The sequence below is a fragment of the Ictalurus punctatus genome, chromosome 7 (genome assembly GCF_001660625.3).
Source record: "Ictalurus punctatus breed USDA103 chromosome 7, Coco_2.0, whole genome shotgun sequence".
Lineage (NCBI taxonomy): Eukaryota > Metazoa > Chordata > Actinopteri > Siluriformes > Ictaluridae > Ictalurus > Ictalurus punctatus.
The window spans coordinates 10,640,617-10,656,338 of record NC_030422.2 but is presented as its reverse complement, the minus strand read 5'-3'; the positions used below and the strand labels follow the sequence as shown (position 1 = coordinate 10,656,338).

General features: G+C 40.3%; 1 protein-coding gene across 3 annotated transcripts in view; it reads left to right on the top strand.

The window, feature by feature from the left end:
• The window catches only part of st6galnac3 (ST6 (alpha-N-acetyl-neuraminyl-2,3-beta-galactosyl-1,3)-N-acetylgalactosaminide alpha-2,6-sialyltransferase 3), a 39,418-nt gene that overhangs the window by 21,156 nt on the left and 2,540 nt on the right, over positions 1 to 15,722 (top strand). For 2 of the 3 annotated variants that reach the window (XM_017473250.3, XM_017473249.3), the window contains exon 4: positions 14,299 to 14,406. In XM_017473250.3, coding sequence (XP_017328739.1) covers positions 14,299 to 14,406 — 108 coding nt within the window. Of the gene's footprint in view, positions 1 to 14,298; positions 14,407 to 15,438; positions 15,553 to 15,722 lie in introns of those variants that run through there. The other variant, XM_053681765.1, reaches the window with a different exon arrangement.

Sequence of the window (15,722 nt, the reverse complement as noted above, 5' to 3'; positions counted from 1 at the left end):
CTGAAAAACAGAGTGAGAGCAAGAGATAGTGAGAAATATATAAAGAGAGACAGAGAGAGAGACATGAAGAGAGAAATACAGAGAGAGAGAGACATGAAGAGAGAAATACAGAGAGAGAGAGATGAAGAGAGAAATACAGAGAGAGAGAGAGAGACATGAAGAGAGAAATACAGAGAGAGCGACATGAAGAGAGAAATACAGAGAGAGAGAGACATGAAGAGAGAAATACAGAGAGAGAGAGAGAGACATGAAGAGAGAAATACAGAGAGAGAGACATGAAGAGAGAAATACAGAGAGAGAGACATGAAGAGAGAAATACAGAGAGAGAGAGACACATGAAGAGAGAAATACAGAGAGAGAGAGAGATGAAGAGAGAAATACAGAGAGAGAGAGACATGAAGAGAGAAATACAGAGAGAGAGACATGAAGAGAGAAATACAGAGAGAGAGAGATGAAGAGAGAAATACAGAGAGAGAGAGACACATGAAGAGAGAAATACAGAGAGAGAGACATGAAGACAGAAATACAGAGAGAGAGACATGAAGAGAGAAATACAGAGAGAGAGACATGAAGAGAGAAATACAGAGAGAGAGAGACACATGAAGAGAGAAATACAGAGAGAGAGAGACATGAAGAGAGAAATACAGAGAGAGAGAGACATGAAGAGAGAAATACAGAGAGAGAGAGATGAAGAGAGAAATACAGAGAGAGAGAGACACATGAAGAGAGAAATACAGAGAGAGAGACATGAAGACAGAAATACAGAGAGAGAGACATGAAGACAGAAATACAGAGAGAGAGACATGAAGAGAGAAATACAGAGAGAGAGAGACATGAAGAGAGAAATACAGAGAGAGAGAGATGAAGAGAGAAATACAGAGAGAGAGAGACACATGAAGAGAGAAATACAGAGAGAGAGACATGAAGACAGAAATACAGAGAGAGAGACATGAAGACAGAAATACAGAGAGAGAGAGACATGAAGGGAGAAATACAGAGAGAGAGAGAGACATGAAGGGAGAAATACAGAGAGAGAGAGACATGAAGAGAGAAATAGAGCGAGATAGTGGGAAATACAGAGAGAGCGACATGAAGAGAGAAATACAGAGAGAGAGACATGAGACAAATATATATATAGAGAGAGAGAGAATTTAGGTCTAGTCAGTGCTGAGTTTGATAATGTCTTGTTTATTGTTTGAACCAGCAATGGGGTGTGTGTGTGTCTGTCTGTTGGGCAAACACATATTAATAGAACAAGACAGAGGGCGCAGAGGCACTAGCTGAATTCAGAAGCAGCTGTACAGTCCAGTGCAAAAGTTTGCGCACCCTTAGCCCAGGGGCGCCATGAACAGTTTTAAGGAGGGGTATGCATTGAAATATGATATATTTAATTACATATTTAATATTTTATATATTAAATATTTATATGTTTAAGTTACCAATATGATTTTAAATTTAATTTTAGTTAACTGTTTATGTACATATATACATATATATATATATATATATATATATATATATATATATATATATATATATATATATATATATATATATATAAATAGTTAACTCAAACTAAAATTAGCTTAGTTTACAAATAAGAATATATATATACAGTATCTCACAAAAGTGAGTACACCCCTCACATTTTTGTAAATACTTTGCTACAATGTAAAGTAGTGAGTGTACAGCTTGTGTAACAGTGTAAATTTGATGTCCCCTCAAAATAACTCAACACACAGCCATTAATGTCTAAACCTCTGGCAACAAAAGTGAGTACACCCCTAAGTGAAAATGTCCAAATTGTCCCAAAGTGTCAATATTTTGTGTGGCCACCATTATTTTCCAGCACTGCCTTAACCCTCTTGGGCATGGAGTTCACCAGAGCTTCACAGGTTGCCACTAGAGTCCTCTTCCACTCCTCCATGACGACATCACGGAGCTGGTGGATGTTAGAGACCTTGTGCTCCTGCACCTTCTGTTTGAGGATGCCCCACAGATGCTCAACAGGGTTTAGGTCTGGAGACATGCTTGGCCAGTCCATCACCTTCACCCTCAGCTTCTTTAGTGTGTTTGGGGTCGTTATCATGCTGGAATACTGCCCTGCGGCCCAGTCTCCGAAGGGAGGGGATCATGCTCTGCTTCAGTATGTCACAGTACATGTTGGCATTCATGGATCCCTCAATGAACTGTAGCTCCCCAGTGCCGGCAGCACTCATGCTCCAGACCATGACACTCCCACCACCATGCTTGACTGTAGGCAAGACACACTTGTCTTTGTATTCCTCACCTGGTTGCCGCCACACGATTGACACCATCTGCACCAAATAAGTTTATCTTGGTCTCATCAGACCACAGGACATGGTTCCAGTAATCCATGTCCTTAGTCTGCTTGTCTTCAGCAAACTGTTTGCGGGCTTTCTTGTGCATCATCTTTAGAACAGGCTTCCATCTGGGACGATAGCCATGCAGACCAATTTGATGCAGTGTGCGGCATATGGTCTGAGCACTGACAGGCTGACCCCCCACCCCTTCAACCTCTGCAGCAATGCTGGCAGCACTCATATGTCTATTTACCAGACAACCTCTGGCTATGACGCTGAGCATGTGCACTCAACTTCTTTGGTCGACCATGGCGAGGCCTGTTCTGAGTGAAACCTGTCCGGTTAAACCGCTGTATGGTCTTGGCCACCGTGCTGCAGCTCAGTGTCAGGGTCTTGGCAATCTTCGTATAGCCTAGGCCATCTTTATGTAGAGCAACAATTCTTTTTTCACATCCTCAGAGAGTTCTTTGCCATAAGGTGCCATGTTGAACTTCCAGTGACCAGTATGAGGGAGTGTGAGAGCGATGACACCAAATTGAACACACCTGCTCCCCATTCACACCTGAGACCTTGTAACACTAACAAGTCACATGACACCGTGGAGGGAAAATGGCTAATTGGGCCCAATTTGGATATTTTCACTTAGGGGTGTACTCACTTTTGTTGCCAGAGGTTTAGACATTAATGGCTGTGTGAGTTATTTTGAGGGGACATCAAATTTACACTGTTACACAAGCTGTACACTCACTACTTTACACTGTAGCAAAGTGTCATTTCTTCAGTGTTGTCACATGAAAAGATATAATCAAATATTTACAAAAATGTGAGGGGTGTACTCACTTTTGTGAGATACTGTATATATATATATATATATATATATATATATATATATATATATATATATATATATACACAGTATTTATATATATATATATATATATATGTGTGTGTGTGTGATCAAAAGGACATATATATATATATTCTGATTTGTAAGGACCCAATTCATAAGGGAAACTTCAATTTTTTTAACATCTTCATTCCAACTTTTTTTTTAAACGTTTTTGCTTTTATGTGTGTGTGTGTGTGTGTGTGTGTGTGTGTGTGCGGTTAACGTCATGCGAGAGTGGAATGCACAGTTTTCATTTTATTTTATTACAATATTATTAGTTAACGTCTTCGTGTATGTAAGAAGAAAAAAAATCGCACCAAAAAAAAGAAATAAAATAAAACAATCCAATTACAGCAGTAGGAATGCTATTTTTTTGTCTAATGGCATCTTCTGCAGGGAAAGGAAGCCAACAGACAACAGCGTGTAGCAGAGACATACATTAACCGCGGTAGGAAAAGTGCGCGTGAGGCGACATGGTGATGAGCAGATGTGTGTGTAATATTGACAATAATTCAGTTGTAATAGAGCAGCCTGGTGCGTTGGAGAACAGTTGGTGGCAAAGCCTTGGCTTTGGATTGCATTTTAGGTGCAAAGAAATACTTGAAGCCGTCATCTGTGACGAGAACATGCGGCGAGGAGACATTGGCAGGGAAGATGATTTGGGTATCACCTGAAACAACGGCTGACTGGGTTAGGCCTAAATCACTTCAAGGTGTGCGGTTGTTTGGCAAGCCGTGTTTCACATAAAGCAAACACGCGTACTGGGAAAGATCACACAATCTTCAAGGAATTCTCGACAGGACTAGTTAGATGTAGCTTAAAAATAGCCTGCGTTTCAAGCCTGGACATAATGTATTAATAGCTGCTTTTATTTGTCCTTTTGATCACAAGGCACCAGTAATGTACACTGGGTTTCATTTTCAATACAGATAAAAGGAAATCCTCTGAAACCCAGGAAGGGTGAAAAAAAAAAGGGGGGAATAAATTACCATGTAAAATGCTGAGAAGTACAAAGACTTTGCCAGTAGTAGGGGAATAAACAAATAGCCTAACTAAGGAAATAAAAAAAACAAACATTTATCAGAACATGAAGGAGGAAACACAACTTGAATATAAATATACATAAGCCATAAGACTCAAATATGGAAGTATAGAATATGGAGGACGATCTTGTGGTCTGTCGACACCTGACCATCACACCTATGTGTCGTTCTTCCCAAAAATGTTGACACAAACATGTTGTTATAGAACGTCTTCTATATAATGCCGTAGCATTACAATTTCCCTTCAGTGAGGCCCAAACCTGTTCCAGTATGACAGTGTGCACAAAGCCAGCTCCATGAAGACATGGTTTGCCAAGGTTGGAGTGGAAGAACTCGATTGTCCTGTACAGCACCCTGAACTCAAACCCTATTGAACACCTTCGGGATGAACTGGAACGCCGAGTCAGTGTCTGACCTCAGGAACGCTCTTGTCATTGAATGAACACAAATCCTCACAGCCACGCTCCAGAACCTAGTGGAAAGCCTTCCCGGAAGAGTGGGAGAGGGGGACTAAATCTGGAATGGGATGTTGAACAAGCACATATTTCTGCAAAGCAATGCCATGATGATGAATTATGTGCTCACGTTCATGTAGTAAATTATAAATATGCGCGGACGAAGACCAGGACCCTGAGGAATTCAGGGTTCCTTTTTGAATAACAGTGTTGCTTATCTTTTTAATCCACTTCTTGGCTGATCAAAGTTTTGAGCGACTTGTCAAAACTAAGATAGACTACTGAGCATACGGCAGAATATCCATTTCCATCTGGCAAGCTGCATGTGATCCATCAGCATGGATCTGCGGGGGCAAAGTGTGAGAGACAGCCCATTAGTCTTGGTGTCAGACGTCCATATTCTCATTGGGAGTGGTGGTGTTATGGATATGAGTGATGGCAGGCCTAACAAAGCGGGTGATGAACGGATTTCCTCGAGCTCGCTGGGAGGTTTGGTGCGCCATTTTGTTCAGGATTACATTTTATGGCAAGGAGTGGTGATATAACACTCGGGTAGAAGCAGTGCACTCCTGTGAAGTTTTGGCCTTGTAGATATTCTGCAGAGATGCACAATTTAGATGCCTACAGCAAGTCACAGTTGCTAAAGAAAATGTGCTACAAGCGGTAATGTTTTGAAACCAAGAGAACAGACGTATTAAAAATGCATGATGCATATCCAGGGCTGTGCGACTGTGGGTTAGCGAGTTCTCTTGGATTTCTTTATGACCTTTATGACCTTTTGAAAGCAATGACAACTGATCTTAAGCCTAACTTTGTATCTTTAAAGCTAGCTTGATACTTTAAACGGAAAAAAAAAGAAGACGTTTGCGATGTGTGGGTACTTTAAAACACAACTCTAAACCACTGTATATTTTAATCGGACACCTCCTACTTTCCGGGACTGCTCCACATATCACATGGGTTCTTATATAAATGCAAAATTTGGTCAATTTCCATTTGCTTGCACTCACGTAAGCAGGATGTGGGATACGTTCGAGAGACAACTTAATCATACTACTGTTTGCTCACCTTTCAAGCCCTACGTGTGCCTGCGGTTCTTTTATATTTTGTTCCCTCATCATTAGAAGTGTGTACCGCTGGTTGATGGTTTTGAATCTCTTGCTATGTTGATTTGTGATGTCTGCAAAAAGTAGAGAGTCTTATGGTCAGTGTCACAGGCTGGGATGTGAGTAGCATGCCCATTTGGTCATGTGAGAGTTTAATTTAGCAACGTCTATGCAAGACGGACTGCTGAAACGCTGAGTTGACTGACTTTAGACTTGACCTGGTTCGACTAATCTGAAATTTGTACGAGAATTTTGATTGTCTGACCTTGCTAAATGTCAATATGCTGATGCATGCTAGCACCTAATTAACACATGATTTGCTCTTGAATCATTCTTCCTGGTCGATTCATAGGACTGCTAATGAATCCTCCGACCACTAACTCCACCCTCTTAACCACAAGAATATGTGACAAGCTACGACCAGTAACTCTACCCCTTAACCCTTAATCGTTCTTTTCACACAACTTGGATTCTTCTGGTTGGTTTCTCAGCTCCTCTTTTGCTTTCCTTCCTCACACCTACCTCTTGCTTTCTTTTACTCACATGTGGCACTATTTCAGTATTCCTAATGTATACAGAGTGTCTCTGCTCTTGTCATCCAGAGCAGATCCTTACCCCTGAGGTTTTGTTAGCAGAAATGCAGCATATATAGCTGTTCGCTGTCTGCTGCAAGCCTGTGTGTGCGGTATGGGTAACTGTGTAGATAACAGTGGACAGCACTCTTAAATCACACTGTCACATTACTATGCAGCTACACGAGGACATTTGACCCGCTGGACCTCACAAGGCAGTAACTCACTGCAGATATTGTAAGCATTGCCCTAGAGCTCGGTTTCTGCTAAACGTTCTTTTTTTTTTTTCCTGGAAAGATTTTTCAAGCTTAATTGTTGTTGCACGCATTAAAGGAGTTCATGTGGGAGCGTCTTATTATATTTAGCTCTCATCTGTAAAATCATTTTAGACTGAAATTGAGATGTAAAGCCATTTGTTTCATAATCAGGAGCTGGCAGCGTGGCAGCTTTTCCATCCTCAGATGATATAAAACGTGATGCAGTGTGTTTCAATAGAGCTACATAAATCATGGGTTAGTGTTCCAGCTGGAAATGGTATTGAGACATGGTATTGATATAGAGACAGGATTAGGTTTATAGTTGGAGTGGGGGAGGTTAATTTTTGGATGGAGACAGGATTAGGTTTATAGTTGGAGTGGGGGGGTTAAGATTTAGGATGGAGAAAGGATTAGCTTTAGAGTGGGAGTCGGGATTAGCTTTATAGTTGGGGGCTTAAGCTTTGACACTAATTTCATTTAACACTATTGTACAAACTGTTGTACAAACTAAACCTTGAAATAGACCTGTAGAAGTGATCCAAACCTTAATTTAAGAGGATATTTTGGATGGTACACTTAAAATGCACAGACAAACTCGCACTGCTTTTATTAAACAGCGTAGACATTAGCACAAAGAAAGTGCTGTCCAGGACTCCTCTTTCTCCCAGTCTAATTGAATCAGGCCAATTTCCCACTGTGCTGAAGAGTGCACCTGCATGTCATATAATATAACATGACAAATGTAATTAGGGCATAATTAGATGAACTGACTGTTTGTCTGGAATTAATCTGGCTAAATACGCACACAGAGCACCAATAGAGGCCAGCTGAAAAGAAGGCACAACAAACAGGCCACAGAGAGGCCACAGGTTCACAAATCCACTCAGTCTTAATGGATTCTCTCTCTCATCCTCTCATTCATTCAATGTGAGTCTAAGCAATTATAATGATGGTCGGACATCCAATAAACAGAGCTGCCAGTTTTTTAGGTTACCTTATATTACCTTGTAACTACACTCATTGATCATTTTATCAGTTACATCCTCCATATAGGCTGCTTTATTGGTATACAGTTACTGACTGTGTGCACAATTTGGGACTGAACAGCAGTTCTGTCAGTCAGAAACTAACACTGATGAAGGATCTTACTTATTAAGATCCCAATTAACGAATACTAATTTACGTGATGTTTTGATATAAGTTGGGGTTACGCTTGGAGTTGGGGTTGGGCTTAAAGTTGGAGAGTGTTCATTGTTGGGCTTCGTCTTACAGCTGGAATGGAGTTAGGGTTGTGATTAGACTTGGGGTTTTAGGATTAGACTTAGGGTTGGAGAGGGTTTAGGGTTGTGCTTAGACTTGGACGTGAGGTTTTAGGATTAGTTTTAGGGTTGGAGAGGGCTTATGGTTGTTCTTCGAGTTTGACTTGGTTTTAGGGTTAGACTTAGGGTTCGAGAGGGTTTAGGCTGGGCTTAGGGTTAGAAAGGGTTTAGGGTTGTGCTTAGAGGTAGAGCTGGGGTTTTAGGGTTAGACATAGGGTTGGAAAGGGGTTAGGGTTGTAGTTGGGGTTTTAAGGTTAGACATAGGGTTGGAAAGGGGTTAGGGTTGTAGTTGGGGTTTTAGGGTTAGACATAGGGTTGGACAGAGTTTAGGGTTGGACTTAGGGTTGGAAAGGGGTTAGGATTGGAGTTGGGGTTTTAGGGTTAGACATAGGGTTGGACAGAGTTTAGGGTTGGAAAGGGGTTAGGATTGGAGTTGGGGTTTTAGGGTTAGACATAGGGTTGGACAGAGTTTAGGGTTGGAAAGGGGTTAGGATTGGAGTTGGGGTTTTGGGGTTAGACATAGGGTTGGAGGTTTAGGAAACTGAAAGTATAGGTTTAAGGTTTTAGGTTTAAGGTTTAGGAAACTGAAAGTATGACAGTAATTAAAAACAGTGACATGCGCTGAAAATCTGTTCAAAATATGACATGAACCTGAAATGAAAAAGTGTAAACATAAGTACAAATGGAAACCTCAAGTTTCTTCTCAGCCTTCCCAAGACTCGTACGTTTTCATTCTGTTGGTGTCGGAGCCACGAAAGTGCACTGATTATTCTTACTGCAGTAAAGAAACTTTCTGATTATTTCACTGTCATAATTTCAATAAGCCTTCTCATTACTCAGACTTTTTAGGAGGTATTAATCCGCTGTTAAACACTGCTACGTACATCACGTCTACCACCCAAATGCCCAGTACTGATCCCTTTCCCTTGATGGATGAGGTACAAGGGGGTGCAAATACTTTGTGCAGCACAACAGATGGGTAATTCCACACTTTACTTATTCATAAAGGATAAGTAAAGAGTAGATAAGTGCTGTAAGTAAAGGGTGGGTGAATGTGTCTTTTATGCGTGTCATTCATTTTGTTAATTGAGGTTTTAAAGTTTATTACCCCAGCCTTGCTCGCTGGTTTCTCTTCCTCGTTTTCCTCCCCGAGTTTATAACCCCGTCCTTGCCACTGATTATGTGGGTGATGTGACTAATACGTTTTCCCATCACGGATTTTACGCCTAGATTTTATGAAAGTGATTTGTGTCGGTGTCGGGTTGTTATATCGGCCTGCGTGAACTACATCGTTTTATACCGCAGCGCTGCTGAGTTCTCGATTCTGATTGGTTGGAAGTTGTTCATTTTCTCTAACAGCAGCTCCGAAAACTGCAGCTACAAATCGGATTTTTTAAAAAAAGCTTGCAATTGGTTTATACGGTGAAGTTTTCTTTGAGGAGATGTTAATTTTACATTTATAGAAGGTGTCTCCAGTGTGAGAGACAGTAACAGTCACAGCTAAAGGTATAACTTCGACGTTTTCTGAAATTTTGACGACAGAGAGTCTCGGTGACACTTTGTAGCCGCGTTTTTTTTTTTTTTTTGGCTTATTAACATCAGGAAAGAAAATACAGAGAGGCTGGTGATGCAACGACTGTTTATAGCTGCTATAATATAAGTAACGCAAGTTATTTTCTCATATGTCGATGTGAAAACATGCTCGATTTCTACGTTACAGCCGATCGTTCGTTGTTAGTTAAAATGCTGCCCAACTCATTTATTTATTTATTTATTTATTTAAATAATACACAATATCGTGATATTTCAAACCGCACTAAACGTTTAGTGATTATCACGATAAGCTTATTCTCATTTTCTGTACACCTGTCTTAATTATAAGCCACCGTTAGAAAATCCATTCTATACACTCATTTTTGGCCTATTTTTAGCAACAATTACAGTAAGCCGTCCGTAAAAGCTCGGCTCGGTAATCATCAGCCGTGGCCCTTCATTAACCTCGGGATATTCAGCTGTTTTGTATTCTTTCTTCAGTGCGGCGTGATGATGGAAGACCTGTAGTTGAGCAGGGTGAAAAACTGAAAAGGAGGAAAAGCCTGCATGTAATGCATTTCAAAAGCCTCCATCATTTATATGCGATTTTTTTTTTTTTTTTTTTTTTTTTTTAGTGGTTACTCAGAGCGTTACTGGAGGAGGCATTACTAAAAAGGTCGCATGAGGAGAATTACAAATGCTGAAATGATTCTCACCTCCTGCAAGCTCACATTTTTTTCCATCAATATCTAACATACCGCTCGAATATTCATCCTGGACCTCGGAATATTAAATATTACATTTTGGCACCGTGTCCTGTTTTTTGTTAGGCGTGAATGTTAAGATAATAACAGCTCAGCAGAGTCTTTGATCACAAGTGATTGCTTTAAAAAAAATAAATAAATAAAATGTAACAAGTAAGATATATATAATATAAAATATTTAGATTTTAATATTTTCCCATTAGACCATATAATATCTTTGGCTTTTGAAACTGTTTCTATCTCTAAACACTTTTCCCACCATTACACGTTCCTATAAATAGTTTGTAAATTTTGTTGACTTTTTTTCTTTATCCTTATTATCTCTAGCAGGTGCTGCACGGGGAAGTGATGCATCTTATCATTTTCTTTCTTTTTTTTTTTTTTTTTGCATGATCCAAATTAGTGTAGTGCTTTTACGGGGAAAAAAGCATACTGTAAGAATCTTTATTGAAATCTTTTCTATAAAACTTGCACTTCTATATTTATTTCACCTGACCAGCTTTGTTTTTTCATTTTATTTATTTATTTTTTTAAAAATCCATCGAAAGTCACAGCATTGAGGTTCTCTTAGTACTCTAAACAGTAAAACCATGGTCTCATACGTTTTAATATGCATCAATTCACATGTAAAGCTGAGTTATGGGTGGAGCTAGGGTTCGTTAGTATGAACTTGAACAAAATCCGATTACGTTCAGGTTGATATCAGGTTGCGTTTTAATGTTAACTTGGATTGACATGGATTCCCCGTTTGCGTTGTGGTTCCCATGGCGCATATATCATGTTGGTTTCTGTTTTGGTCCTGTGTCCTCCCTGTCACGATCTCCCCTTCTGGCAGCGCGCTCAGAGAGACAGAGGGCACGCGCATGCACGAGCTACGTGCACGAGTGCTCAGCGAGCGCATGCTCTTCGGATGTTGATAACCGTGACATGGTTGTTGTTCGGGGGGGTGTTTTTATTGTTCTCAGCTGCTAGCGGTTAGCGGTGATTATGTTTGGGATATATACCTCTCGCTTCCCATTACACCTCGTGGAGTATTAGATATAGTATAGTTAAAATAGTTATATAGTTAATGTTATGTTCCTTGATAGATTTAGTTAGACTAACTTTAGATTAGTTCATCTAGTCCCCGCTGGTGTTTCCGCTCACAGTCCACAGTCCTAGTTCATGTTTCTTGTTTTGTGTTTTGACCCTGTTTTCTGTGACCGCGACTTCGATTCCTGCTTTGCCCCGTTTATGCCTGTTTGCCGATCGCCCGACCCTTCGCCTGTTTTTGACTACGCTTCTGTTTCACGTTTTGGATTTAACTGCCTGTGTCCTTTAAATAAAAACATCTTTACCTGCGCCTGCTTCCGTATTCTACGCCCTTACATCTCGCGACGTGACACTCCCCCTATTCTGTTTGCCTGCTACCTGATTGGGTTCACCTGTTTCGTGTTAGTTCTTGATTCTTGTTTGCCTAGGTATACCTCGCCTTATTGTACATTAACAGCCACCAATCCTTGTTTTAGAGTTTGTGTCAGAAGGCTTTTACAAAAGTTTTACAAAACACCTACATAAATGAAAAGTTTTCGATTTTTAAAAAAAATTTGCAGCTAATCGGGATAACACACACACACACACGCACGAGGGCAGACCGTGTGGGCGAAATTTCATGTAACCTTCGGTCCTATAGTTCTTGTTCTAGTATGAAAGGGAAGGCAAAAATCCCATAATCCTCTGATTCCAGTCGATATTTATGGCATCAGTTTCATAATAATATTGATCGACACAGCACAAAAGCTGACATTTTGAAAACTGGATGAGAAAATAGTAAAAATCTTAAAAATAGGCCAGAATTAGGTTTCTGAACAAACGCGCTCAAACTGATAGCATGTGTGCGTTACAGATCATATAGATGTATCTCGCCTCAAATATCTGTATCTCACTTTAGAACTACAGATAAATATCAGCTATCAATAAAGAGCAGCTCCGCTTCATCCCACTACCACATCATTGACTGACTGAGTGTTTTGTTCCATACTTATCAAGCAGTCTAAAGTAGAAAAAACCCCCATTAATTTCCATGTATTTTAAATAGTGGACATAATATAAAAACGATGAGGACAGACCTCGGCAAATTAATTGCGTAATCAGAAATGTGGAAGTCCACTTTTTCATATTCACCCATTCACTGAAATACAATTGACCCTAATTAGCAAAATGTCCTGATAGAATACCTCAGAACAGGCCGTAAGGACATAATTATCCTTTTTATTTATTTATTTTTAACCCAGAGTGAAATAGCACTGATTCAAAACGCACCCTTTTTATAATCCAGAGAAGGACACAGTTCAGGAATCACAAAAGCGGTTTAGGTGGGACGGTAAGTGTTGGCGTTAAAGCAATCACACTGAACATAAAGTCTTAATATCTTAGTGTTTGTATGAGACAGATCTGTACAAATCTAGCTGTAGGCATTACGGCGTATAAGTCGGTCCGGGATGTAATAAAGAATGTTGGGAACTCAATTTCCTGCCTGCTGAAATCCATAAGATGGCGGGTTTGGGGAGATAAAGATAATAATATAAGGCTAAGAGAACACGAAGGCGTGACGCATTAGCTCTGCACGCATGAATGAGTCTCTGAGGAAAGAAATACGTTTGGAAGGATTTCTAAATAAAAAGAGATGGTGTTTTTATATAGATATAATTTTTTTTATCTGCCTTCACTTTTGGACACTTCTTTTGCTTTCTGTCTCTTCGTCCTTACTTGAGTCCTTTCACTGCAGCCAGAAGGATTTGGAGGATTTGGAGAAATTATTAGAGACACACAATGTCTGATTCGTGCACATAATCAATCAAGTCCATTGTGTTAGCCCTAACCTTGGCTGTTCAGAATGTTTCTCCTTTCTGTTTACACATTTCGGTGTACTCGTGCGTGGTCTGAAGATACGTGCAATCGATGCATCTGTAGTAAAAGTGGTAGTGTTCTCCTCACAGCATGTTAAGGCGTGGACATTAAGTGACATAGGTCATGGTTCATTTTTATTTTTTTTTAGCTAAACACACAAGGTATTATTGGGAATCAGAGATGATAGTAAGACACTTCTCCAGAAAACCAGCGAGGTAAAGTGGTTCAACCTCTTTTTTTCTTCTTCTTCTTAACCCTTTCTCAAAACAAGGCTTTTAAATCGCTCCACCTGCCGGAAGATAGGCCATTAAAGACGCATTGCGTTCCCCTGGGCACGCCTTTTACACTGAACAATGTCAGCTACTATAACAATGCCTAGATAGCAGTTTAGTGAGCTGCGAAATGGATCGAGCTGTTGGTCTCCATCACTTCCGCCGCTAGTCACGAAACCCACTACTTTGTCTAAATGATTGGCAGGTCAGGCCCAGGACGCAAAGCATAGTCCATATTACCCAAGGTTGAGAGGAATATGAAAGCGCCGGCCGAATCGACGACGAGCGATGTTGGGATGCTTTTGGTTGCGGAGCGTGGCAGCGAAAAGCACGGAGCCCTGGTGTATTCTTTGCTTTGAGCATGGCTCTAGCTGTCAGAGTTAATTTCTCAGCTGCTGTTTATTCCCAAGCCGAGAAGCCGAGAGGGCGTACTGCTAGCGCCCGTCTCCATCGTTCTCACTCACGAGAAGCATCAAATGCAGCCGTGTAGCTGGAGCAGGATACAAAAGGCTGAGTGCGCTACTTATGAAACAAACAAAACAATCTGTTCTCTAACACTATGACAAATCAGCATGCGAGTCACAAATATAGCTTATGCCATACGGCTATGGAGGGAAAAAAATGGAAAAAAAACAACCATTTTAAATACTAATATTAATTTTTAAACATGTATGTGGTTTTTTTTTTTTTGGTTTATTAATAGGTGAGCACTCATTACTCTGCAGGATTGAAATCTAAACCGTAGCTCCGTCACTCAGGACGATGTACCACCGCGACTGGTGATTTTCATTCCACTGAACATGACTCACTCACTGGGCGTGATGTGAATCTCAACAGTGTGATCTTTGACAAGGGTGTTTTTTTGTTGTTGACAGGATTACATCGGGGTCATACCTGAGCACCGGATGGTTCACCCTCATCTTAGCCATGGACATGTGCAAGGAGATACACGTGTACGGTATGATCAACAACACCTACTGCAAGTGAGTTAGACAATTAACCTGTGTTTCTACATGGTCACTGACAGAAGAACAGCCTCAACAACCTCCGATGTCTATAACAGACTCGTTGGTCCATCATTACGACCTACTATTACCGAAATACTCTTAAAAGAATGCTTAGAATGCTTTTTTTTTGCATTACTAGGTAAACAAAGATGTTCAAATGAGAAATGTAATTATAGTTAGCTTGTGTAAAAGAACCCGATTTGATGAAAATTCATATGAATTTGACCAGGTTGTTTTAAAACAGCTTCTAGATCAGTGGTTCTCGAACTTTTTGCAGCCAGAGACCCATTTAACTGTACAATAAATTCCAGGAACCTCCTCAGGATTCAACTGGTCAAGTATTATAATGTGTACAATAATATTTGGGCTATTGATTCGAGCTTTTATTCCTGAATGTTCCACCAAAAGCACACATTAGGTCCAAGTTGACATTGTTTGTAGGTCTACTTGTGTTTGGGCTGTTGACCTTTAGATGAAGGCTACTCAAAATTGTGCAGAATTTTGAAAAATCATAGACCCTTTGGCCTGCATTCACCATCCAACTGGTCTAGACCACTGCCTTTAAAAGACAAACAAACAAACAAAACCTTGCCTTCAAGTGAGAAATATTGTTACTTATGCAAGGTAAGGGTTCAAGACCATTGAGAGTCATGCCTAAGTGAGAGATACCTCTGTTTTATGCAAACTACGCCCTCCGGTGCAGTTTGCATGGAAATACGAGTAGAGTAGTGGTCACCAACCCTGTTCCTGGAGATCTACCTTCCTGAAGATTTTAGCTCCAACCATAATGGTGCCCACCTATCCATCCAATTATTGCCTTAAGAAGTTCTTGATCAACTAACTTGTGTTAGATTTTGGTTGGAGACGAAACCTGTAGGAAGGTAAATCTCAATGAAGAGGGGTTGGTGACCACTGGAGTAGAGTCCGTAAGTCCGTAGTTGGGCGTGCGTAACTCGGCTCTGAATACCCATACCTGTATGAGTGTTTTGTATTCTTCCCATACTGCAGCCCCTTCAGAACTCACGAAATATACGCTCGCCTTAACAAGACGCACCGAGACTGACTAAAAAGGAGGCTTGGATGATATGAAACCCTGATCTGAGAACAGTGTCAAATACCAACCTGTAGGTTCACTTCACATGATGTTTACTTCATAATTGCGATTTTTCATAAAGTTACATGACTATACATAAAGTAACAGTTTATGCAGATAATAAAGCAACACTGAATCAATATTTATTCTCCATAAAGCCAATATGAGCAGGGTTTATTTTACGCTTCTTGCCCATAGC